General features: G+C 46.5%; 1 protein-coding gene and 1 long non-coding RNA gene across 3 annotated transcripts; one reads left to right on the forward strand and one right to left on the reverse strand.

Annotated features, from left to right (window-relative positions):
- On the forward strand, positions 1–26,255 carry LOC132415053 (uncharacterized). Of its 2 annotated transcripts, none has more exons than XR_009517077.1 (3): positions 1–112; positions 12,702–12,788; positions 25,642–26,255. It is a non-coding gene; the product is annotated as an uncharacterized lncRNA (long non-coding RNA). The 2 variants fall into 2 exon arrangements; XR_009517078.1 differs by lacking the exon at positions 25,642–26,255 and adding an exon at positions 16,008–16,862.
- Positions 18,442–20,549, reverse strand: UBB (ubiquitin B). The gene is made up of 2 exons (XM_059998084.1): positions 20,396–20,549; positions 18,442–19,727 (listed from the first exon to the last, which is right to left on the reverse strand). The coding sequence occupies exon 2, from the start codon at positions 19,719–19,721 to the stop codon at positions 18,576–18,578; it is 1,146 nt and encodes a 381-aa protein (XP_059854067.1). The 5' UTR covers positions 19,722–19,727; positions 20,396–20,549; the 3' UTR covers positions 18,442–18,575.
- Positions 26,256–27,386: the final 1,131 nt, after the last annotated feature.

The following is a 27,386-nucleotide window of genomic DNA, read 5'->3' on the forward strand; positions in this document are numbered from 1 at the left end:
CGAGGGAGCCCCTCCCTTCGCGTCCCCTCAATTACCCGCCCAGGTGAGGCCCCGCCCCTTTTCCCGACGAACCGCGGGAGCCAGGTGACCGCGATCCTGCTGGGCCTCCCAGGTAAGGACGCGGTAGGAGCGCGGCAAAGCCTCCCCGCTGACGCCCCCCTCCCCTCCCCTGTCACAGCGCGGGAGTGCGGGCGTCCGGGCTGTGGCCCCCGCCTCCGTCCAGGGGAGCGGGTGCGCGCCCGCGGGGCGCACCTAGCGGGTAGGGAGGCACCTGCCTCGGGCTTTCTGGGCGTGGGCAAAGCTGGGGGCACGCGCTCGAGCCGGCGCCTCGGAGGCTCTCTGTTTTTTACGCCCCACCTACACGCTGAGAGGGAGATCTGTGGGCGTCTCGAGTTTTGAGAAGCGGAAACGGAGTCTGAGGGGTGAAGTTAACTGGCTCGCTCTTGATTACAGCTCAGTTCGCAGGTGATGGCGGTGGGACTGGGAGCAGGCGGTCCCGTCTCCTTTTGCGTTCCCATCTCTTTTTTTTAAAAAGTCAGGTTTATTGTGGTATAACTTACACCCTTTAAAACTTTAATGTGCTTTGTAATTTTTAAGAATTTACACCCCTTTAAAGCCAGCAGGTCAGAGAATTTTGACAAAAATATACAAGCATGGGCTTCCCTGGTGGCGCAGTGGTTGAGAGTCCGCCTGCCGATGCAGGGGACGTGGGTTCGTGCCTCGGTCCGGGAAGATCCCACATGCCGCAGAGCGGCTGGGCCCGTGAGCCATGGGCGCTGAGCCTGCGCATCCGGAGCCTGTGCTCCACAACGGGAGAGGCCACAACAGTGAGAGGCCCGCCTCTACCGCAAAAAAAAAAAAAAAAAATATATATATATATATATATATATATACACACACACACACACAAGCATATGACCACCACAGTGGTCAAGATACAGAACATTGTCATCACCCCAAAATGTGCTCTGGTGCCCCTTTGCCCGTCCCTCCCCCACCGCCATGCTCTGGTAACCACTGATGATTTCTGTCCTCTACATCTGCGGTCTCCACAATGTCATGTGAGTGCAGTCACACAGTACGTGTCATCCCTGGCTTCCTTTAAGGTCCCACATATCTTGCTTTTGCTGCAGTTCCCCTTGGCAGTGTCTGACCACCTCCCAGGCCCCTAGACTTTGAGGAAAATTTGTTGTCCCTGCCTGGGGCTAGTGCAGGCCTGGAAAGGAAGGATGTTTTGAAGGTGCCTTAGTCCATTCAGGCTGCTATCACAGACTAGGTAGCTTATAAACAACAGACATTTATTCCTCTTAGTTCTGGAAGCTGGGAGTTCAAGTCAAGGCCCCAGCATGGTCACCTACTGGTAAGGACCAGGATGGTAGCCAGGGCCTTCTCCCTGTGTCCTCACTGGATGCAAGGGCAACATCCCTCTGGGTCTCCTTTATAAGGGCACTAATGTCATTCATGAGGACTCTATCCTCCTGTACTAAGCACTTCCCAAAGCCCTACCTCCTAATACTGTCATCCTGGGCAATAGGATTTCAACCTGTGAGTTTTGGGGGGCACAGAGACTTTCAGACCACAGCAGAGGGAAGGACAGGTTGACTCAAGAACCAGGGACAGGAGTGCAGAACAAGGGTTTAGGACGTTTCAGAAATGCCACTCACATTTAGACTTTATCATGTAAGTTGTGGAGAGTGAGTTAGAGTTGACTGTTAGACCCTCCCTCAGAGCCCCAGGGTGCCCCAGGGGGCTGCCTCAATGTTAAAAACCCATCTCAGAAGAGAAAGGGTGTTGGCCAGGAAGGCTGAGTGTCCAGGCCAGCACAGCCTGAAAGCAGCACTTGGGTCCGGTGAGTTGGAGCGAGAACAGGAAAGCTTATGCCTCAGAGTCTCCTTTGTGTCTCTGCGTGGTCTTCTTTGGTCCCAGTTCCACTTTTTCTGTTTGTTTTGGGGGGATCTCTGCCTTTCATGGAAGAGGCTTTCCTCGAATGTCTGGCACCAAAAAGCCAGCTGTGTGGATGGGGCTTCACTGAGCATCCTCCATGGGTGATGTCACAGTTCCCACAGTTTAGCTGACAGGTGTCCACTTCATTCCCCCCAGTCAGCAGGGTCTCCTCTGTGCTTGGGTTCCCAGGGCACTAGGTCTCAGCTTCTCTACTGAGTTACGAGTGGCCATCCACCGTCCATGGCGCAAACACTGCTGGCCGTGCCTCTGCCTGGTCTCCCCTCCCACTCTCTTTGTCCCTGTGGATTTACTTTTTTTTTTTTTTTTTAATCTTCTATGATCACTTTAGAGGGGCTTGGGGAGGAAGCCATTTTTAAACCATGGTTGTGATGTTTTATTTCTTTTTTCAAGACAATCTGAAGTCATCCCCACCCCCTCTGCCCACAGAAGGTGAAGAAGTTGAAGTTGGGATAATGTGCAGACCACCCTTTGGAGGTGTTTCATTATACAGGGAAGCAGGGAGGTGGCACAGTAACTAAGGAGACGTGAGGATTGTTCGTTTAAAGATCAACTGTCCATGAAATGACAGATTCTGTTTGTATGCTGATGCATGTCCAGTGGTCAGTGCAGGGGGGAGGGTACCTGCAAGAACAGAGACCTCAAGAAGGTGAGAGGATGGCCCAAGTGGAGGTTTTCATCTCTGTTCATGGAGCGAGAAAAGGAGTCAGGTGGCCCAAGTGTGGACAGGTTTCAGGCCAAGGGTGGGAAGGTCTGATGGCCGGTGTTTTCTCAAAGAAACGTGAGGTCAAGGTCACCATCTGGGAGTAAGGGTGTGGGAAGGTTGAAGAAATAGAGCCTATCACCTCTTAGAGAAATGGAGAACTGCAGGGCAGTGCTCAAACCCCTTCCGAGTTTTGTCGTCATGAATTTAAATGAAGCCAGTCAGCTGAGGTGTGTGATACCCTCCCCCGAAGGCAGGTGCAGGACTCTTCCAGGCTTCAGGTTTTGCTAGGTAACTAGGGAAGAGGAAGAGGTGTGTTTCCAAGGGAGGGTATATGCAGGGATCAGACCCTCTCCTCCCTCCCCCACCCCAGCAGCTCCCAGGGCCCTGGGTACCCCAAGGCTAAAGGGGTTCCCAGCATCTCTTGTAAATAAGCCAGTTACCACATGACAGCTGGTGCACAAATCTGCCCGAGCCTGAGAAACTCAGGGAGAATGTCAGAGAAGGAAGGAGAGGAAAGGGGCTTTCCAGAGGCTGAAGTAGGGGGCATCAATTAACCTCCAACCCAGAGAGCTGATCCTGCCCAATAAAGGGCTCATGCCAGAGGCTGGGGCTCTGAATTCACTTCTGTACCTCAAACCTGCAGAAGTGCCAAGGCTCTATCAGCTCTGAACTCATGTGTGCAAAAGTTATTTTAATTCTGACTTCAATGGTTGGTTTTATGAAAGTATTTCCCCTTTTTCTTTGCTCTTAGCTATATATATTTTCCTTTTTTCCTTTTTTTTTTTTTGGCTGTGCTGTGTGGCTCGCAGGATCTCAGTTCTAATTAGAATTTTTGTCTTTTTTGGATATGTGCCCAGAAGTGGGATTGCTGAATCAAATGGTAACTCTATTTTCAGTTTTTTAAGGAACCTCCATCCTGTCCTCCACCCTCTTCAGCATTTTTTATTTGTAGATTTTCTGATGATGGCCCTTCTGACCGGTGTGAGGTGATACCTCATGGTAGTTTTGATTTGCATTTCTCTAATTAGTGATTTTTTGTTTTGTTTTGTTTTTGTTTTTGTTTTTGTTTTTGCGGTACGTGGGCCTCTCACTGTTGTGGCCTCTCCCGTTGCGGAGCGCAGGCTACGGACGCGCAGGCTTAGCGGCCACGGCTCACAGGCCCAGCCGCTCTGCGGCACATGGGATCTTCCCGGACCAGGGCACGAACCCGCGTCCCCTGCATCGGCAGGCGGACTCTCAACCACTGCGCCACCAGGGAAACCCATTAGTGATGTTTTTTAAAATTTTTACTTATTTTTGGCTGTGTTGGCTCCTCGTTGCTGCACACGGGCTTTCTCTAGTTGCGGCGAGCAGGGCCTACTCTTCGTTGTGGTGCACGGGCTTCTCATTGCGGTGACTTCTCTTTGTTGTGGAGCACGGGCTCTAGGCTCACGGGCTTCAATAGTTGTGGCTCGTGGGCTCAGTAGTTGTGGCTCACGGGCTCTAGAGCGCAGGCTCAGTAGTTGTGGTGCACGGGCTTAGTTGCTCCACCGCATGTGGGATCTTCCCAGACCAGGGCTTGAACCCATGTTTCCTGCACTGGCAGGTGGATTCTTAACCACTGCACCACCAGGGAAGTCCCAATTAGTGATGTTATTAGTTAGCACATCTTTTCATGTGCTTCTTGGGCACCTGTATATATTCTGTGGAGAAATGTCTATTTAGGTCTTCTGCCGATTTTTTGATTTTTATTGAGCTATATGAGCTGTTTGTATATTTTGGAAGTTAAACTCTTGTTGATAGCATCATTTGCAGATATTTTCTCCCCTTCCATAGGTTGTCATTTCATTTTGTTGATGGTTTCCTTTGCTGTGCAAAAGCGTATAAGTTTGATTAGGTCCCATTTGTTTATTTTTGCTTTTATTTATTTTGCCTTTCCTCCCCTCCATTTTTATCTCCTTCTTCCAGGACTCCTATTTTCTAAATGTTACCACTTCTACTTTTATCCTCCATATCTCTTAGCTTCTGTTTTATACTTTCTGTTCCTTTGTTCTTTCTTTTTTCCTTTTGGGGAATTTCTGTTCTTCCAGTTCACTAATTCATTCTTCAGCTGTCTAATTCATCCATTCAAGAGAATGTTTAAATATTATTTTTTAGTCCAACTATTTCATATTCAACCTAGTCTCTCTTATTGGTTCTTTTTGATGTTTTCTTGTTTTGTAGTTCCAATAGCTTCCTTATATCTTTTAACTTGTTTATTAATCTAATTTAAAATTCTTATTCTGAAGATAATGCAGTGTGTAGCTTTTCTCTTGAAAGTGGTGATGTCCTTAACCTGTGGGATCTGACCTGTTTCCAAGTAGATAGTGTCAGAATTTAGTTAAATTGTAGGACACCCAGTTGGTGTTGCTGAATTGGTTAGTGTTGGGGAAAAAAACCAACCTCACATCTGGTGACCAGAAGTATCAGAAGTGCAGTATTGAGAGCAGAGGAGGTTGCCAGACTATACCCTCTGGGTATATTCTGTTCCGTCCGCAGGCCCCAACAAGCTCAGCGCATGGGGAGTAGATAAACCCCAGAGGGAGGCTCCAGAGAAACACAGCCAGCCACCCCTCGACCCACAGAACAACCCCTCCAGGCCTGTTTTCACACTGTGCTCTCCAGAGGGACTCACCCCTACGATGTCATCCGTTAGGCCTGGTTGTTTGGAGGGGGGATGAGTAGGCAATTGCCGAAATCAGTCAGTCCCAGCCTGTTTTTCTCAGCGTCTCCCAAACACAGGAGGTCTGGGCCGCCCTGATTTGGCTCCAGAGGCCTGGAGCAGAGATGAGAGTCACTGGAGGGGTGGCAGCAGGTACTGCGTGTTCCAGCGCAATGGTGGGGGAGAGGCAGGAGCAGAGCCACTCCTCCATTTCATCGTCCCAATTCAGAACAGCGCGTCCCCCCCCAGCACCCCAGGAGACGTTCACACCCTCCCCTGTCTTGGGGAGCAGCCCTCAGGGCTCCTGACCCCGACCTAGCTTGGTATTTATCATCCCTGGTAAATATGGGGATGTTACAGGCCTGTTCCACTTGATGACTGGGCATGTTTGTCTGGGCGGCCTCAGCACTTTGCACAGGGTAAGAAGGACCAATTTTTTTTTTCCTTTTTTATTTTTTTAATTGAAGTATAGTTGATTTACAATGTTGTGCTAATGTTTGCTGTACAGCGAAGTGACTCAGTTATACACATATAGACATTATTTTAAATATTCTTTTCTATTCTGGTTTATCCCAGGAAATTAGACAGAGTTCCCTGTGCTATACAGTAGGACCTTGTTGTTTATCCATTCTAAATGTAATAGTTTGCATCTACTAACCCCAAGCTCCCAGTCCGTCCCTCTCCCTCCCCTCCCAGAAGGACAAATTTTATTTCTACACACGTGAGGCTTTGGCGTAAGGCCCAGAACTCGTATCCCCAGGAGATGTTTAGGCCCATATTCACACAGAGCTGTTCGGCCCCATCTGTTCAGATGGAAGTGGTGATATTTGCTGATTTCTGGGTGAGACCAAACCATGCCCCACAGAAAGTTTGTGTCTCCACCTTCTGCCCCTTACGTTCTGTGTTCCTGGGTCACCCCAGAGAGCCTGCACAGATGGTGTATATACTTTGGGGTATGTCTTTAGGCATGGGCCTCGTATTTCACTATAAATTTCCATGTGAGGAGACCCATTTTGCGCCCCGCTCACCTGAACCTCGTGGCCAGAGGTTGGAGCCGTGCTGCACTGCTCTGGCCTGAAATACAAGTGGGGACGGCAAAGCAGGAAGTGAGATGAGTGAATTATTTTAGGTGGATGACGTGAGTCTGCAGGGGAGCAGCCTCTTAGAGGAAACCACCAGCACTTTACTAGGGCTGAGCAGTCTCCACCTGCCTTCTTGTGGTTTTACAGAAAAGAGGAGAGGAGGTCGCAGAGGTTTCAGCGTCGGGGTGGGGGTGGGGGTGCCAGAGGAGTGCAGAGGATGCAACGTGCATACTCTTCCAGCCCCCGCTGCACCCCTTCAGCCTCTGTCTTCTCGCCTCTGGAGGTCTCTGTTTGTCTCAGCTCCCTGCTCATGCCCTTGCGTGGCTCGGGGCCTTGGTCCCTCCCGAGGTCCTGGCTGGTGTGGGAACAGGAGCCTCCAGGAAAAGCTCGGGGCAGGAGTAGCATCATCTAAAAGGCCGTCAGAGCATCTGAACTTAGTATTGGCTGCAAAAAGAGAGCAGGCTGCTTGAGCTTCTAAAGGTGATTACGCTCAGGCCTGATGCTCAGAAAAACAGCTTTCACAGGAGTGGGAGGGGCCGGGGTGCCGATTCTCAGAAGCCAGGGCAAAGCAGGAGGTGTTGGGGCTGCCAGCTAACCCATATATAGCAGGGTGGGAAGGCTGAGGATTATGGAAGGGGAGAGCATTCTCCCTGGGGAGTAAGGCCTTCTTTGGGTAAGCCCCAAAGGCCCTTTTCTCTCCCAAATGCTGAAGCATCCCCTTTGCTGGAGCGGTCAGTCAGTATTTTCCGCTCTGACTCAGGGCGAGCAGAGCAGTTCTGAAAACTAGAAGTCTGAAGAAAGGCAAGCTGAGCAGAGCCGGGCCTCCCTTTGGCCTTCTCCCGCTCCAGAGCCTCCTGCGCGGATGGATGTGAACTTGCTGCTGCTTCGTGCAGCAGCCTGAGTTCTGGGGCCAGGTGGCCCTGCTGGCCCAGCCCCTCCACTCCTTCAGCGTGTGGTCCATGCCTCTCAAACACTGGCCTTGAGGGATGGAGGGAAGGCCCTCAATTTTCAGAACGGCTCCCTCACTTCTTTGGCCCAGAAATCATAAAGAAAAGGATTGGCAGAGTCCTTTTGAAATCCAAAACTTCGGTTTTTACAAAGACACCATAAACAAAAAGTGAAATAACCCTCTGAAAGACACTGTTTATGACAGTTATAACAGAAAAATGATTACTTTTTAGAATGTATAAGGCGGTCCTACAAATTAATAATAAGAACGGGCAAAGATGTGAACAGGTAATTTGCAATACAAATTAATGTCAAAAAATGCAAAAAGTGTTTAATCTCACAAGTTTAATCAGGGACATGCAAATTAAAAGTGTCATTTTTGCCCTTCAAATTATCCAAAATTAAAGTGATTATTAATATATATTGGATATGGTCACCTTATCTTTGATAAAGGAGGCAAGAATATACAATGGAGAAAAGACAGCCTCTTCAATAAGTGGTGCTGGGAAAACTGGACAGCTACATGTAAAAGAATGAAATTAGAACATTCCCTAACACCATACACAAAAATAAACTCAAAATGGATTAAAGGGCTTCCCTGGTGGTGCAGTGGTTGAGAGTCCGCCTGCCGATGCAGAGGACACGGGCTTGTGCCCCGGTTCAGGAAGATCCCACATGCCGCGGAGCGGCTGGGCCCATGAGCCATGGCTGCTGAGCCTGTGCGTCCGGAGCCTGTGCTCCGCAACGGGAGAGGCCACAACAGTGAGAGGCCCGCGTACCGCAAAAAAAATGGATTAAAGACCTAAATGTAAGGCCAGACACTATAAAACTCTTAGAGGAAAACATAAGCAGAACACTCTATGACATCAGTCACAGCAAGATCCTTTTTGACCCACCTCCTAGAGAAATGGAAATAAAAACAAAAATAAACAAATGGGACCAAATGAAACTCAAAAGCTTTTGCACAGCAAAGCAAAACATAAAAAGACAAAAAGACAACCCTCAGAATAGGAGAAAATATTCGCCAATGAAGCAACTGACAAAGGATTAATCTCCAAACTTTACAAGCAGCTCATGCAGCTCAATATCAAAAAAACAAACAACCCAATCCAAAAATGGGCAGAAGACCTAAATAGACATTTCTCCAAAGAAGACATACAGATTGCCAACAGACGTATGAAAGAATGCTCAACGTCACTAATCATTAGAGAAATGCAAATCAAAACTACAATGAGGTATCACCTCACACAGGTAAGAATGGCCATCATCAGAAAATCTACAAACAATAAATGCTGCAGAGGTGTGGAGAAAAGGGAACCCTCTTGCACTGTTGGTGGGAATGTAAATTGATACAGCCACTATGAACAGTCTGGAGGTTCCTTAAAACACTAAAAATAGAACTACCATACGACCCAGCAGTCCCACTACTGGGCATATACCCTGAGAAAACCATAATTCAAAGAGTCACGTACCACAATGTTCATTGCAGCTCTATTTACAATAGCCAGGACATGGAAGCAACCTAAGTGTCCACCAACAGATGAATGGATAAAGAAGATGTTGCACATCTTAAACATACAATGGAATATTACTCAGCCATAAAAAGAAATGAAATTGAGTTATTTGTAGTGAAGTGGATGGACCTAGAGTCTGTCATACAGAGTGAAGTAAGTCAGAAAAAGAAATACAAATACTGTATGCTAACACATATATGTGGAATCGAAACAAAAATTTAAAAAATTGTTGTGAAAAACCTAGGGGCAGGAGAGGAATAAAGACGCAGATGTAGAGAATGGACTTGAGGACACGGGGAGGGCAAAGGGCAACCTGGGACGAAGTGAGAGAGTGGCATGGACTTATATATACTACCAAACATAAAATAGATAGCTAGTGGGAAACAGCCACATAGCACAGGGAGATCAGCTTGGTGCTTTGTGACCACCTAGACGGGTAGGATAGGGAGGGTGGAAGGGAGACGCAAGAGGGAGGGGATATGGGGATATATGTATACGTATAGCTGATTCACTTTGTTATACAGCAGAAGCTAACGCACCATTGTAAAGCAATTATACTCCAATAAAGATGTTAAAATATATATATATATATATATATATATATATATATATATATATATGGGATTCCCTGGTGGTCCAGTGGTTAGGACTCCATGCTTCCACTGCAGGAGGCGCAGGTTTGATCCCTGGTCTGGGAACTAAGATCCTGCAAGTCGGGCAGTGTAGTCCCCAAAATATATATATATGAGGGTCTGGAGAACTAGGTACTCTTATGCAGTATTGGTGGGAATTCATATTGGTATAGTTCTCTTTTTTATTGTGTTAAAAAATACATAACAAAATTTACCGTTTTAACCCTTTTTAAATATAAGATTCAGTGGCATCAAGTACATTCACATTGTTATGCGCCATCACCATTATCATCTCCAGAGCTTTTTCATCATCCCAAACTGAAACTCTACACCCATTAAACACTAACTCCCCATCCCCTTTCCTCAGCCCCTGACAGCCACCATTCTACTTTCTGTCTCTATGAGTTTGATTACTCTAAGGACCTCGTATAGGTGGAATCATAGAGTACTTGTCCTTTTTGTCTGGTTTATTTCACCGAGATTCATCTACATCGCATGTGTCAGAATTTCCATCCTTTTCAAGGCTGAATAATATTTCGTTGCATGTGGTACCGTCTTTTTTTTTTTAATAAAGCATTTTATTTTTAAAATTTTATTTATTTATTTTTGGCTGTGTTTGGTCTTCGTTTCTGTGCGAGGGCTTTCTCTAGCTGCGTTGAGCGGGGGCCACTCTTCATCGCAGTGCACAGGACTCTCACTATCGTGGCCTCTCTTGTTGCGTAGCACAGACTCCAGACGCACAGGCTCAGTAGTTGTGGCTCACAGGCCTAGTTGCTCCGCGGCATGTGGGATCTTCCCAGACCAGGGCTCGAAACCGTGTCCCCTGCATTAGCAGGCAGATTCTCAACCACTGCGCCACCAGGGAAGCCCCCTGTACTGTCTTTTTGAAGGGCAACTTTGTAGTAATCACAGATTTCAGTGCCATATTCTTGGATACCATTCCACTTCTAGCTATATCCTGAAGAAATATTTGCACGTCTGAGATGAGACGTTCTCAAGGATATTCATTGGAGCAGTGTTTTATTTATTTATTTTTTTGGCCACCCACCACATAGCTTGTGGGATCTTAGTTCCTGACCAGGGATTGAACCCGTGCCCGTTTCAGTGGAAGCCTGGAGTCCTAACCACTGGACTGCCAGGGAAGTCCCTGCAGGGTTGTTTTAATAGCGAAAAAAACCCACAAATACCCATCAGTAAAGAGATGGGTAAAATATGGTCTATCTGTACTGTGAAATATATTGTAGCAATTCAGAAAGAAGCAGGGAGATCTGTATGTGCTGGCTTCAAGCTACATGAGTATGTTCTGTACAATTCCTTTTATGTATAATTTTTAAAGTATGTTTTTATATAATACATACATATGTAAACACACTAGAACAACCTGGTGGTAAATACACCAAACCTTTACCAAGTGACACAGAGAAAGATAAGTGTGGAGAGAGATTCCGAGGAGGGACACTGAAAAAGGACTTTCAAGTTTTATTCTACACACACACACACACACACACACACACACATCCATTGATTGAGTCTTGACAACTGGATCACACTCACTGTTATTTAAGTAAAAAATACTGAGAAAATAGGACATATGCTAAATTGAGTATATTTGGATTGTAGATTTAATGGGTGCTTTCTTTTTCTGTATTTCTCAAGTTAATTACATTGAGTATGTATTACGTTCATAATTAGGAAAGCAATAATTTTTTTGTGTGTGTGTGGTACACGGGCCTCTCATTCTTGTGGCCTCTCCCGTTGTGGAGCACAGGCATGGCTCACGGGCCCAGCCACTCCGCGGCATGTGGGATCTTCCCGGACCGGGGCATGAACACGTGTCCCTTGCATCGGCAGGCGGACTCTCAACCACTGCGCCACCAGGGAAGCCCTAAAATGATTTTTTAATAGTGCTTTTTTAAACCATTTTAAAAATTGAAGTATAGTTAATTTACAATGTTGTTAGCTTCAGGTGTACAGCAAAATGATTCAGAATATATATGTTCTTTTTCAGATTCTTTTTCATTATAAGTTGTTATAAGACATAGAAATTGAAGTATAGTTAATTTACAATGTTGTGTTAGCTTCAGGTGTACAGCAAAATGATTCAGAATATATATGTTCTTTTTCGGATTCTTTTTCATTATAGGTTATTATAAGACATAGAATATAGTTCCTTGTGCTATACAGTAGGTCCTTGTTGTTTTTTTGTGTTTTTTTGGCCATGCCGCCATGTGGGGTCTTTGTTCCCTGACCAGGGGTCGAACCTTTGCCCCCTGCAGTGGAAGCGTGGAGTCCTAACCACTGGACCGCCAGTGAATTCCCGGGTCCTTGTTTAGCAATAAAATTATTTTAAGGAAAACATGGTGTACCTACTATGAATTATTATGCAGACATTAGCAAGATTGAAGTAAATATATACATTGGGACATGTATATATTTACACAAATGTGTCTGTAGTGGCATAGAAATCCAGAAGGATACCTACAACGTGTATCCTTACAGTGTCCTTATGAACCAATAAGTAATGTTCCCATCACCCCTGATATAATTTCATTCCACTTTTCTCCTTGCTAAGTTCCTGCTATACAGGCCATCATATTGATCTTGAATTTAAGCTTTCTTCTGCCGTAGGACCTTTGCACATGATGTTCCCTTTGCCTGGAACACCCTTCCCCCAGATATCATGAGGCAAGTCCCTCATTTCCTCCAGACCTTTACTCAAATGTCATATTAACTGTGGGGCTTTCCCTGATCACCCAATGCCCTTTATTCTGCTTTATTATTATTATTTTTACTATAGTACTTTCCATTATCTAAAATATGATGTATTTGCATATTTGTCTGTCTCCTCTTTAATGTAACTTCCATGAGGGCAGACTTGGTCAGTTTTGTTCATTGCTACATTTCCAATGCTAGAAACACAGTAGACGATAAATATTTGTTCAATGAATAAATGGATGGAAAAATAGTCTCTTTCAATGGTTTGCTCGGGGGTGTGTGAGAGAGGTAAGAGGGGATTTTTCACTTTTTACTGGATACTCCTATATGTCATTGGATGTGTTTTATCAAGAGCTTGGAAAAAAAAAAAAGAGCTTGTATCACTTTTGTATTTAAAAAAAATCAGGTAACTTTTTAAAAAATCACATGTCCAAACTTTACTACTGTTTTGTCTGTTAACAGCTGATGAAGACAAGCCACAGCAGATACCAGCTGACTAAGAACAACTTACAGAAGAAACATTTAACCTGAAGTCTTATCCATTTCCCTGTGAGTTGGAAAAATGTTTTCCTTTATATTGTTCTCTTTTGTATTTGTGTTGCTCTATTTTTTTTTAATTTTATTTATTTATTTATTTATTTATTTATTTATTTTTGGCGGCGTTGGGTCTTTGTTGCTGCGCGTGGGCTTTCTCTAGTTGCAGCGAGCGGGGCTACTCTTCGTTGTGGTGCGAGGGCTTCTCATTGCAGTGGCTTCTCTTGTTGCCAAGCACGGGCTCTAGGTGCACAGGCTTCAGTAGTTGTGGCACATGGGCTCAGTGGTTGTGGCTCGCGGGCTCCAGAGTGCAGGCTCAGTAGTTGTGGCACACAGGCTTAGGAGCTCTGCGGCATGTGGGATCTTCCTGGACCAGGGCTCGAACCCGTGTCCCCTGCATTGGCAGGCGGATTCTTAACCACTGTGCCACCAGGGAAGCCCCTGTGTTGCTCTGTTTTAGTAGTAGAATATCCAGACCCAGTTTGTGACACTCCCTGAGGCCAGCAATGCTTCTGCCCTGCAGAGGCCAGGAAACCAAGCAAAATCAGCAGTGCTGGGTAGGGAGATGGGAGGGGTCATGGCTCTAACAAGGTTTCTCAAAGTGTGAGGGATGTTACCCGATTGAAAAGTTAAGTGGAAAAAAAAAAAGTGAAATTGGAACACACTGGGTTGAACCACATTAAACCGGTTCCTTTAAGGCAGAACTTCTTGGAGTCTTCAAGATGGTCTCCAAGGGGGAAGTAACAGACAACTTCCTGAGCTCCTGTGACCACAGCATCCTTTCACAGTGGTTGTAATGTTTGGAGGACAGAGGGAAACACTGATATCAGAAACTTGTGAAGGTAAAGGTGTTCCTTAAGAGGAGTGCTGGTGTTAACATGGTTAGAGGAGTAGGTGCTAGAGTAAATTATAGGCGTTGGCAGACCTACTAGCTGGAGAGTGACACTCAGCTTCTGATGGCCACGAAAAAGAGGGGGACATAAGGATGGTGATGGGATCAAGAAAGTATGAAAAAAGGAAAATCTCGGGCTTCCCTGGTGGTGCAGTGGTTGAGGGTCCGCCTGCCGATGCAGGGGACGCGGGTTTGTGCTCCGGTCCGGGAGGATCCCGCATGCCGCGGAGCGGCTGGGCCCGTGGGCCATGGCCGCTGAGCCTGCGCGTCCGGAGCCTGTGCTCCGCAGTGGGAGGGGCCACGGCAGTGAGAGGCCCGCGTACCGCAAAAAAAAAAAAAAAAGGAAAGGAAAATCTCAAAACTTATTTCCCAGTTAGTATCGTTGCACTAAGTGCAAGATCCTTTCCCAAAAATCAACATTTATCTTAAAGCTTCCACTTGGTGTTGGCTGGGCCTGATTGAAAGAGAGCCATGACTTGCCCCTTTGGATTATTTGAGGAATGAGCAGAGTGTATCTAAAAGGAAGCTTGTGATGGACTTCCCGGGTGGCGCGGTGGTTAAGAATCCACCTGCCAATGCAGTGGAAACCGGTTCGAGCCCTGGTCCGGGAAGATCCCACATGCTGCAGAGTAACTAAGCCCGTGCGCCCCAACTACTGAAGCCCACGCGCCTAGAGCCCGTGCTCCACAGCAAGAGAAGCCACCGTAATGAGAAGCCCGCGCACGGCAACGAAGAGTAGCCCCCGCCCAATGCAACTAGAGAAAGCCCGCGCACAGCAATGAAGACCTAACGCAGCGAAAAATAAAAATAAATAAAAAAAATTTTTTTAAAAATGAAGCTTCTTGAGGTTCAGTAATCTTGTTGAGGTTCGGAAAGTCTCGTGAGATGTAGTTTCCATGGAAAATGAAACAGAGACTGGTGCAAAATAAGTCTACTCTGCAGTTTGGGAGTGCGGCCTGACTTCAGGGCAGAATGACCGGCCCTTGGACGGGGGCCCGCTTGTTGTGAACACTGCTGGTGCTGTGTTGTCAGTGACTTCAGTCCTCTTGAAAGCCTGGGGGTGGCGATAAAGAAGCTGAAATACATCTCCCTTCACAATCCCCCCTTTCCTCTCCTGAAGCCACACACAGGGACCCACTCATCTGCGTGCTTGTGCACACGCGCACACCTTTTGCTCTAGCATTTTTCACTGTCTTGAATGGTGTTCCATGAGTTCCTATCTCCTTCATTCTGTTGAACTACTGCATTATCATCATTTAACCACTCCCCTTTGATGGGCGATTAGCTTGTTCCCAATTTTGTCATTACAGTAGTGTTGTCAGCACTAGGCAAGTTTTTCCATTGTTTTAAGTACTTCACATGTGATCCTCATAACTACTCTGATAGGTATAACTACCCCATTTTTATAGGTAAGGAATCTGATGTACTGACAGGATAAATGAGTTGCCCAAGGTTACAAGCCAGTAAGTGGTGCAGCCCTGTATGAACTCAAGTAGTCCTGTCTCCAGAGCAACACTCTGAACCATTACATTAGACATTTTTACACTGAGGGCATATGATCTTTTAAATTGAATAGACCTAATTTTATGTAAAATCCACTGTGCCGTTTTCATATTTTTCATTTCACTGAGAACTGGCAAAAACTTATCTTGGAGTGGCGGCAGGCCACAGACCAGCCCCTGGGACCACTGCTTTCAGTATACCAAGCAAGTATTCTTTTAACACATCTTTGCACACACGTGTGAGCATTCTTTCAGGAAAGGGAACAAGAAATATATTAACAGAAACTCTTCTTTTATCCAATTCCTAAGTAAAATGGAAACAGTGAAGATTACAAGTGGGGGTGGTTGAGTGGCAGCTTGTTGTGCAAACTCTGGCATCTCAGGGCACGTAATGATGTACGGTACAAGCAGTTCTGGTCAACACAGGGAATCTGCTTTCCTGAGATAGCACAGGTCCAAGATTAAGTTTAAAATAATTTGCAAGACTGACCCACATACACTTTGGACACCAGCCTAACAAGTCACAAAGGTCCCATAAGCATCCCTCTGTGTTATTGTTTCTGAGGTTTTATAAGGGGTGGAGAGGTTCAGGGAGACATTCCCTTAAAGGAAGGGCAGGTGAAGTATTTGCACCATGGGCTGTAACGGAATACATGTATCTTCCTTCCCATGGGCTCTTTAACATTTGGACCAACACTGGACTTGAGAACTATATTCCTGACAGTTGGATGAGAAGCTAACTGGACAAGTAACGTTGAGATGAGTAGGTGATAGGACTGAGAACTCTCTTGGCTTGAGATACGTGAACAAATCTTTATGAACTCTCCCATCCCTTTCTAGGTCATCCCAAAGTTTTACTCCTAGTCACATTTCCCCACTGCATTGCTGACCCCTCAGTCAACAGGAGTCAGCTGGAACCACAAACCACAACTGGCCTGTTGAATTCAGCCTAGAGCAAGGTTTGAGGCCAAGAGTGAAAAACCGACTTCCAAAACCAACTGATGGCACAGGTTGTTGAAGACCAACACATTTAGAGAGACTTTTCCTTGCTCAGACTTCAGGTGTGTAGAGTGAGTTTGCTGAGATCCATGAATACCTTAAGGGATCCCTACAGATAGGAAGAGATCCTGAGAGAATTAGGGCAACAGCTGAAACCTTACTCAAGGGATTCACAGGACTGCAGACCTGCGAGCCTGTCAAGTCAGTGATTTGGGAGAAAGGCCAACACAATTGTGCGAGTCCTGTCGCCCAAATCAGCACTAGTCTTCACTTACTCAGGTGAAATGATTTTTCAGGTTTATTAAGTGTAACGTGTAGGAAAGAACTTTTAATCCTCAAAACCCAGCTTTACTGCAAAAGGCCTAAATTATTAAATATTCAGCAAAACACCCATCCTGCAAGCAGCAGTTTGAGGGGCAAGAAACCTAATAAAACTTCATGAATTTTCTGAGCTATGTCAGAGTTGACACTTGGATTCCAGTCCTTGGTTTGCCTGGGACAAAAACCAGGCCTTGAGCAAGTCAAAACACTGGGACTGGGAAGGATATAACCTTCCAATCTGACAGTGAATATAATGTGTTCCCTTAAGTCTAAGGAAGGCTTTTTAAAGGCTTGATGTTTCATTACCACTTTTTGTTGTTGTTGTTGCGGTACGCGGGCCTCTCACTGTTGGGGCCTCTCCCGTCTCAGAGCACAGGCTCCGGACGCGCAGGCTCAGCGGCCATGGCTCACGGGCCCAGCCGCTCTGCGGCATGTGGGATCCCCCCGGACCGGGGCACGAACCCGTGTCCCCTGCATCGGCAGGCGGACTCTCAACCAGTGCGCCACCAGGGAAGCCCCATCCGAAGCACCCATCCGAAGCCACCAGGGAAGCCCCATCCGAAGTACTTCTCAGGTACACCTGGAGTTATCAAAGGGGTATTTCTAGACATGCTCGGCTTTCTACATTTTTATAACACACCTCTGAGTGATTCTTACCCCTAACATTGCTCTGTGGTTACACCAGCTTTAGTACCAGAAGAGCTATTTCCCTAGCATAGTGCAAAACTGAGATAACCAGGAGGGCTTCCAACTCCTCCCCCTTACTTGCACGTCCCTCCCCTCACCACTGTTTTGTACCAAGTTGAGAAGGAGCACTGAAGTTACATTACAGCGAGTCAACTGTGAAGGGGGAAAAGGTTGAGAACTTAAAAGTATTGTAAAAAAATAAATTAAAAAAGAGTACCTTGTGCCCAGAAAGATTCTTACTCCCTCGGTTTTTTATCAGTATTGGAAACATACTGCCTAGTGTTTATTGGTATGGCAGCACAAAAACTGCTTGTGTAGGGCTTAGACAAGATTCTTACCACGACCTGAATTAGAGAATCTCTTACTGGAGCAATCTTATCCTTACAGTGAGGCAAAGCTGTTAGTCATTAGGAACCAATTATGTTAGGAACCACCTTAATTTGCTGCCTAACACACCCAAGTCAGCAAGTTGCCTTAGGTTAGTATACCCTTTGTTATTTTAGAAGATGTTGGGGGTAGGAGTTTATTTTTGCTGTGCTGGGTCATCCTTTCTGTGCGAGGGCTTTTAGTTGTGGCAAGCGGAGGCCACTCTTCATCGCGGTGCGCGGGCCTATCGTGGCCTCTCTTGTGGAGCACAGGCTCCAGATGCTCCGTGGCATGTGGGATCTTCCCAGACCAGGGCTCAAACCCGTGTCCTCTGCATTAGCAGGCAGATTTTCAACCACTGAGCCACCAGGGAAGCCCTAGTATACCCTTTTAACTCAGGAATTCTTCCAAGCAATTTGTCTCTCCACCTTTGTTGACTAGGGCTCCACTTGGTTCTTGGCTCAGTTCACAAAGCAGAATTAGGGTTCTATATCATTGTCTAAGGCTGAGCACTTAAATGTATGCACTAGAAAGAAAAAAAAAAGCACAAGGATAGTCAACAAATGATGATATTGAAAGCACAACTGAGCAGCCTGGATCACCATCTGAGGTGGAGGCACACAGGCAAGTTTGCTTTCTCTCAATATGCCTCCATATTCAATAGTTTTAAATTCTTACACTTTAAAATTGTGTTAATGACACCAGAACCCTAACTTGTAAATGATCTTGAACAAAGGACAAAAGTCCCTACACCTTGGCACACCCAATGTTTACCAAAGTCAAGTGACTTAATTTTGGTCATATTGACAACCTCAAGTTAAATGTCTTCTTTGAACACCACTTTAACCAGTTAGGAGTCCCCACCATCACTACATAATTTCAGGACAACAGACACCAAATATGCTACCATGCAACAAAACCTTTATTAACATTTTGAACAAATTCAGCTACTACTGAAACTATCTTAAATTGGGGCAAATAGCTAGAATGCAGGGTGATGCCATTATTGGGCATTATGAATGCAAGACTGAATAATTAACAGCCACCCCTCAGACGAAGGACCAGGTGCAGGGTCGACTCTTTCTGGATGTTGTAATCAGAGAGAGTGCGGCCATCTTCCAGCTGTTTGCCTGCAAAGATGAGCCTCTGCTGGTCAGGGGGGATGCCTTCCTTATCCTGGATCTTGGCCTTCACATTCTCGATGGTGTCACTGGGCTCCACCTCCAGGGTGATGGTCTTGCCGGTCAGGGTCTTCACGAAGATCTGCATACCACCCCTCAGACGGAGGACAAGATGCAGGGTCGACTCTTTCTGGATGTTGTAATCAGAGAGAGTGCGGCCATCTTCCAGCTGTTTGCCTGCAAAGATGAGCCTCTGCTGGTCAGGGGGGATGCCTTCCTTATCCTGGATCTTGGCCTTCACATTCTCGATGGTGTCACTGGGCTCCACCTCCAGGGTGATGGTCTTGCCGGTCAGGGTCTTCACGAAGATCTGCATACCACCCCTCAGACGGAGGACCAGGTGCAGGGTCGACTCTTTCTGGATGTTGTAATCAGAGAGAGTGCGGCCATCTTCCAGCTGTTTGCCTGCAAAGATGAGCCTCTGCTGGTCAGGGGGGATGCCTTCCTTATCCTGGATCTTGGCCTTCACGTTCTCGATGGTGTCACTGGGCTCCACCTCCAGGGTGATGGTCTTGCCGGTCAGGGTCTTCACGAAGATCTGCATACCACCCCTCAGACGAAGGACCAGGTGCAGGGTCGACTCTTTCTGGATGTTGTAATCAGAAAGAGTGCGGCCATCTTCCAGCTGTTTGCCTGCAAAGATGAGCCTCTGCTGGTCAGGAGGGATGCCTTCCTTATCCTGGATCTTGGCCTTCACGTTCTCGATGGTGTCACTGGGCTCCACCTCCAGGGTGATGGTCTTGCCGGTCAAGGTCTTCACGAAGATCTGCATACCACCCCTCAGACGGAGGACCAGGTGCAAAGTCGACTCTTTCTGGATGTTGTAATCAGAGAGAGTGCGGCCATCTTCCAGCTGTTTGCCTGCAAAGATGAGCCTCTGCTGGTCAGGGGGGATGCCTTCCTTATCCTGGATCTTGGCCTTCACGTTCTCGATGGTGTCACTGGGCTCCACCTCCAGGGTGATGGTCTTGCCGGTCAGGGTCTTCACGAAGATCTGCATTTTGACCTACAAAGTAAAACGTTAGTGTTTCACCTCAGGATTTTTTACTGCTTTCGTCGGTAATCAATTCTTTACAACGAACAGTTTATTATTCTTAACTACGTTAATGACTCTCACAAACCTCCCCCAATTACTAGACTAACCGTTAAGTTAATCACTGAACACAAAATTCCTTAGTCAAAACGGCAACCCAAACGGGATGGCAGAATCAAAAGTGCTTTCTGAGGTGAACATCCAGTTCTCTCTCCCTTAACTGCTACAAGTATTTCGCTAAAATGCCCCCGCCCCAATTTCCCCCAAACCTAGCATCATGGCGGCATTAAAATAAAAATCCCGGTTAGACGGAAGTACGGTGCGATACCTTCTCCACGTCGGGATTCAAATTAAAACCTTTCCAGAAGCCCCAGCCGACTACCTCTCTTCCACCTTCCCCGCCACGAAAAGAGAGGATGGAATCTCCATCGGTTAAGTATCCGTTGGCCTCTGCGGGCTCGCGCACCAACCGCCCCGCTCCCAACCCGTAAACAAGGCCCGCTCTTCCGGAAAGGCCGGCGCCGCGTCACCTCGCCTCCCCTCCCCCACCCCTCCCCGCGGCCTCCGAGCCCCCGCCCGCTCACCCTCACGGACGCCCCCCTCTCCAGTTCTCCCGGCACTCGTAGGCCGTGGGCCAGTACCTGTGACCGAATCCGAAAATGCTGCGAATTCAACGACGCCGAGTCACCTCCACCCCAACACAGCAGACCCCAACGATGCCACTCGCCTCTGAACGCTCCGGTTCGGCAGGGCCGAAATTTATGCAACGTCTGTTGCGTCACTTATCACTCTTACGTAGGCGCCGTGTCCGTGCGCCGCTGAAAGTAGTTCGCTCGGCCCCCACCTCCCGCGACGCACTTAGGCCCTTCGACTGAGCCCTAAATTGCTTAGAGCCGAGCAAAGGATCCTAACAAGTCAGCTCACCTCTCTTCCAGGTGATCCTTCTCCTCCTTTCGGAAAAGGTAGGAAAATTATCGGGCGGATGAATTCGAGTTAAGGGGACCTTCCTCGAAAGCTCTGGAAACTTCCTTGCGGCGCCGGCGCTGATTGGTGAGGCGTGTGAGGCGAGGCCGGCGCTGATTGGTGGAGAACGCGGCGGCTCGGCTGTTGCTGGGCTCTGGCTGGAGTGGTTCGGTACCGACGTTGCTTAGTAACTGAGTGCGCGTGCGCGGCAGAGGAGCGCCTTCGGGAGAGAAGCGTACTTCCGGCCGGGGGTAGAGGAGGGGGCCTTCGCTCCTTCCTCCGAGGCCCCGACCCCGTAAATGTCGTGTTTTCAGGGCTTTGGTTGGAGCATAGCGGGCTCCGCGGCGACTTTCCTGAGAAGGGCTCCCTGTCCCGGTCTGGAGGTGCCCAGGCGCTGGGCGGCGGGGCCCGTAGTAGTTTTTCCCGGTGTCTGCTCTGAAGCATAAGCCCCCCTCACACTGGCCTGTTTTTATTTTTGTTCTTGTGTGGATCAGCGTTGCGGAGCTTTAGTCACGCTTTACAGTTAGGGTGCTTTGGTCGTGCTCTGAGGAGACGAAATCTAGACTCTGTCGGTGGACTCTCTGCTGAGCCCCGGTTTCTCCCCCGACCCTTCCTCCACCGCGGAGCCCCCGGCTCCCACCCCATACCGTGGAGGTTTCTCCTGAGCTCTCTCATTGCGGAGCACCCCTTCCCCCAGCCTCTCCCACGGCGACGCCTCCCCCACTCCCCATCCCCCCACCGCGGATCCCCACCCAACGCACACTGCGAAGGCTCCCTCCCTCTTCCGCGTCATGGAGGCCCCGCTCTCCCCTCCCCAACACCCTCCATGTGACCCGGCGGCTGTGCAACGACCAAAACTGCACATCCCTTTCCCTCCTAGCAGTTTGTCCAGACTCTGGTGGGGAAAGAGGGAATGTGGATTAGGGAGCCGAAAACCCACTTGGAGAGACAGAGAATCCATGTACGAGAAATAGCTAGTATTTTTAGTGTCCCATCAATGTGTTGGTTGTGCACGCGACAGTAAAGGTGGGCCTAACCAGCTCGGACTGGTTTCCGCGCACTGGGGTTATGGCCGCTCGTCCGCAGGGAGATAACCCAGGGAACGTGAGTCAGGCAGGCGTGTTTGGATCCGGAGCCCCGCAGCCCCGCGTCTAAGTCATGCAGGTGGAGGCGTAAACAAACATGTGAGCGGCTGTTTGTCACGTAATAGCAGCCTCCCTAAGTTAAGAGGTGGTGTAACGATGTGCGCATGAGTACCAACTGGCTAGCTATCACTTAGAAAAGGTCGTTAGTCATTAAATGACATCACTAAGCTTAACATTAAGACTATGTCGGTGGAGCTGCAATGTGACAGGTTTATGCGTTAACGCCTAGACAGCTCTGAATTATTTAAAACTTGGTAAGATCTACTTACAGGGGTAATAGGAGATGGAAATAAAGTTTCTTTAAGATCATTTGGATTGGGAGGTAGTTGATAAAATGTTTATTGCGCAAAGTATAAATTTTCATTTTCGTTAAGCTGACAGTGAGTAGTCTGAGCTTGTTTCACCAAATCGCAGTTCCTCCTGAGTCATACATGTGAATTGGTAGAATGATCTAGAATGGAGATCTCATGGTTTGATATGATGACTTGGCTGGGAATTCTAGCAGTTGCCAGAAATAAGTTAGTTATACAGCTTCTTGGTTTAATGTTTTACCGAAGGGCATTTGGTAAGCTCAACATAGCAAACTGTTTTCAGAAAGGAGGCCTGTGCCTTCCTTGTATAATAAAAACAAGATGAATTTTTTATGGCCTGTTTATAAATAATACTTTTAATAATAGCATCATTTCTGGTGATAAATTGTAAAAAGTAATTGGTAAATAAATTAAAGACTAGATGGGCAAAATCCCCCAAATCAGGAATTTGGAAATCTAGCACAATACTTGGTATTGTGCTCAATAAATGTTTGTTCAGTGAAGTGCAGTTTCCCTTTTGTTCAACTGGGAAAAAAAAACCCAAACAAACAACTGTGACACCCTTAGACACTTAAAATACAAAACAGAAAGACAGTACTTATTTAACATCCATAGGCAAATAGTTTTTGCCTAGGCAGTTCCTTTGAAAAAAACGAAGAGGATTTGATTCTGAGATTCAAAGTGATGTTTTACTTAGCTAGATGTCTTTTAATAAAAATCTGTGAGAAAACTATGTTTCCAATTATAAATTCACAATTGTTTTCTTGACATTATCAGCTGATATTTAAAGTATGGAGTTAGTCTGTGGTTTGTCATTTCTTTGTTTGGCAATTTATCTCGACAGAATTATGAGACTAATTCCTAATTTCTTACCACCGAGTTAGAAACTTTGATATTGAATGCCCAAATGAACACAGAGCAAAATTCTAAATTGTCTTTACACTGGGCCTCAAAATTACAAAAATCTGTCCATTTAAAAATAGGTACTCAAAAATGTTTTTACTGTGAAATATTACATACATATGTGAAAGTTGGAGGTAATATAATAAACACCATATAACCACCACCCAACTTTATTAAATCTTAACATTTTGCTATTTTGCTTCAGCTTTTTTTTAATATAAAAATTTATTTAGTTTATTATTTTTGGCTGCGTTGGGTCTTTGTTGCTTTCTCTGGTTGTGGCGAGCGAGGGCTACTCTTCGTTGCGGTGCGCGGGCTTCTCGTTGCAGTGGCTTCTCTTGTTGCAGAGCACGGGCTCTAGGAGTGCGGGCTTCAGTAGTTGTGGCTCGTGGGCTCTAGAGCGCAGGTTCAGTAGTTGTGGCACAGGGGCTTAGTTGCTCCGCGGCACGTGGGATCTTCCCGGACTAGGGCTCGAACCCGTGTCCCCTGCACTGGCAGGCGGATTCTTAACCACTGTGCCACCAGGGAAGTCCCAGTATTAGTCATTTTTGGACTGGCTGATTTCACTTAACATAATGTATTCAAGGTTCATCCGTGCGTGTGACAAAATTTCCTTCTTTTTTAAGGCTGACTGGTATTCCATTGTGTGTATAGAACCCATTTTGTCTATCCATTCATCTGTCTATGGATATATTGGATTGCTTTCACCTCTTGGCTGTTATGAATAATGAACTGCTGCGATGCACACGTGTGTGCAGATATCTCTTTTTAAGACCCTGCTTTTAGTTCTTGTAGACAGACACCCGGAGGTGGGATTGCTGGATCTTTTTTTTTTTTTTGCCGTACGCAGGCCTCTCACTGCTGTGGCCTCTCCCACCGCGGAGCACAGGCTCCGGACGCGCAGGCTCAGCGGCCATGAATCACGGGCCCAGCCGCTCCGTGGCATGTGGGATCCTCCCGGACCGGGGCACGAACCCGTGTCCCCCGCATCGGCAGGCGGACTCTCAACCACTGCGCCACCAGGGAAGCCCTGCTGGATCTTAATGTGACAAAATTTTTAAGTTTTCGAGGAGCCTCCATACTGTTTTCCACAGCCGTTGCACCATTTTACATGCCCACCCAAAAAGGCACAGCCACGATTGTTCCACTTCCTCAACATTTGTTACTTAAAAAAAACCCAAAATGGTGGCTGTCCTCACGGGTGTAAGATGATATCTCCTTGTGACTTCGTATTTGCATTTCCTTAATGATTTATTTTTTACTTTAAAATAATTACAGATTCACAGGAAGTCGCAAAAATAGCAGAGAAGTCTCAATGTACCCTTCACCCATTTTCCCCCAGTGATAACATCTTACACAACCGTAGTACAATATCAAAACCGAGAAATTAACACTGGTGCAACGCACAGACCTTTATTCAGACTTCAGCAGTTTTACGTGCGCTTTTGTGTGTGTGCATAGTTGTGTGCAGTTTTATCACATGGGTAGTAGATTCATGTCACCCCCACCACGGTCAAGATACAGAGCTGTTTTCATCACCATGAGGATAACCTCTTGATACCGCTTTATGGTTGGTCACAAGCTTCTCCCACCACTTACGCCCAAGCCCAGGCAATCATTAATCTGTTCTGCACCTGGATAATTTTGTCATTTTGAGAATGTTACATAAATGGAATCGTACGATGTGTAACTTTTTGACATTAGCTTTTGTCTAAAATTCATCCAAATTGTTGAATATACATTCATAGTTCATTCCTTTTTGTTGCTGAGTAGCATTCTGTTGTATATGTGTCCCACAGTTGGTTTAATCATTCACCTACAGATGGACTTTTGGGATGCTTCCAATTTTTGGCTATTACAAGGCTTAAGCAACAAAAATTCAACTGAGTAATGGCTTTATTCAACAATTTGTGAATCAGGCAGTATCACACCTAGCAATAGAAAGGAGCTCTGTAGAGCTGCAGAAAAGGAAAGGCTTTTATTTTTTTGGCCACCCGCCACGCGGCATGGGGGACCTTAGTTCCCAGACCAGGGATCAGACCCGTGCCCCCTGCAGTGGAAGTGCTGAGTCTTAACCATTGGACCGCCAGGGAAGTCCCAAGGAGAGGTTTTTAAAGCCAGAGAGGAAGCAGAAAAAAGGAAAGAATTAGCAAAGAGTACCTTGTTTTGGGCGAGGATGCCCTCCTAAGGGGAAGGGAAGGGGTGTACCCACGGATTACCTCCTAGTGCTAACTAGGACATTTCCAGGTTGTCTGGTTAAAGGTCACATTCCCGGGGAAGCTTGGAACTGCAATTGGGTTAGGTATTAAGTCTTGGTTTGCTGCCCTGGGGCCTAACACGAGTGACTCCATTTGGGACATTTTGTCTCCTTTTTAATTTTTTATTTTTGGCCACACTGCGCAGCATGCGGGATCTCACTTCCCTGACCAGCGATTGAACCCACACCCGCTGCAGTGGAAGTGTGGAGTCTTAACCAGTGGACCGCTAGGGAAGTCCCTTGTCTCCTTTTTAACACAAGCTTCTATGATCATTCATGTACATTTTTTTTTTTTTTTTGGTACGCAGGCCTCTCACTGTTGTGGCCTCTCCCGTTGCGGAGCACAGGCTCTGGACACACAGGCTCAGCGGCCATGGCTCACGGGCCCAGCCGCTCCGCGGCATGTGGGATCTTCCCGGACCGGGGCACGAACCCGTGTCCCCGGCATCGGCATGCAGACCCCCAACCACTGCGCCACCAGGGAAGCCCCATGTACATTTTTGTGTGAACATATGTTTTCATTTCCCTGGGATGAATGCTTACTACTGTAATTGCTGGGTTATATGGTATGTATGTGGTTAGGTTTTTAAGAAACTGCTAAGCTATTTTCCAGAGGGGCTGTATTATTTACTCTCCCACCCCCAGTGTCTGGGAGATGCAGTTTCTTTGCATCCTTACAGCATTTGGTATGGTCACTATTTTTTATTTTAGCTACCTAATACTTGTGTAGTGATATTTCATCATAGATTTAGTTTGCATTTCCCTAATGATTGATGATGTTAAACATATTTTCATGTGCTTATTTGCCATGTGGATATCGTTTTTGCTAAAATGTCTGTTCATGTCTTTTGCCCATTTTGTAATTGGATTGTTTGCCCTTTTACTGTTGAGTTTTGAGAGTTCTTTATGTGTTCTAGATACAAGTTCACAAATTCTTAGAAGAAAATACAGATGTTTTCCTCCATTCTATAAGTTGTCTTTTAACTTTTTTTTTTTTTTTTGGCCACGTCACACAGCATGTGGAATCTTAGTTCCTCAACCGGGGATTGAACCCGCGCCCCTTGCATTGGAAGCGTGGACTCTTAACCACTGGACCGCTAGGGAATTCCTGTCTTTTCACTTTCTTGATGGTGTCTTTTGAAATATAAGTTTGTTATTTTGATGACGTCTCAACACCCTATCTTATATCACGCTTACCTGATCTCTTCCACAATCACCTCCATTTTACCTGAGCAATGAACCTTGGCATCACCGGAAACTGACTGAACTGTGCTTTCTTAAACCCCAGTATTCAACTCTCAGGGCCCAACCTCTTGCTTGTCTAGCTGTCTTTCTACCTTGTTTGCATCTGCTCTGTAAACCTTCTAAGGCCTGCAGTTCCCCAGTTCTCTGTTTTTTTCCTCTTAACAGCATCTTTCACAGAGCAAAATTTTGATGAAGTCCAATATACTGTTTCTTTTCTTTCTTTAATGGGTTGTGCTTTTGGTGTCATGTCTACGAGCTCTTCACCCAGCCCTAGATCCCAAAGATTTTCTTCTGTGTTTGTTTGTTTTTTTTTTAAATTATTTTCCTTATCGGTTTAGCATAGATTTGTTTGTTGTTGGTACTGTTGTTGTTTTGGCCCGGAGGCATGGCATGCGGGATCCTATGCGTGGAGTCCTAACCACTGGACCGCCAGGGAAGTCCCATTCTCCTGGATCTTTTCTACATGTAAATCTATTATTCATTTTGAGGTTTAAGTTGAGGTTCATTTTTTCACTTTTGGGTGTCCAATTCCTCCCGTTTCTCCATGGAAACACTATCTTTCCTCCATTGAATTACTTTTGCACCTTTGTCAAAACTCAGTTGGCTAGACTTGTATGGATCTATGTTAGTTGTTTGTTTTTTAAACTATTCCCTTTCCAATAACAATTCTTTCTTTCTCTTCCTGAAGGTAACACAGTGCTGAGTTCGATGTTTATCAACCCCAGGAACCTTTTAAGTCTAATAATATAAATTTATGTTTCCGTAAATATTACATGTTGGTATAGATTGACTGTGACCCCCCAGAATT

Source organism: Delphinus delphis, chromosome 19 (assembly GCF_949987515.2).
Source record: "Delphinus delphis chromosome 19, mDelDel1.2, whole genome shotgun sequence".
Lineage (NCBI taxonomy): Eukaryota > Metazoa > Chordata > Mammalia > Artiodactyla > Delphinidae > Delphinus > Delphinus delphis.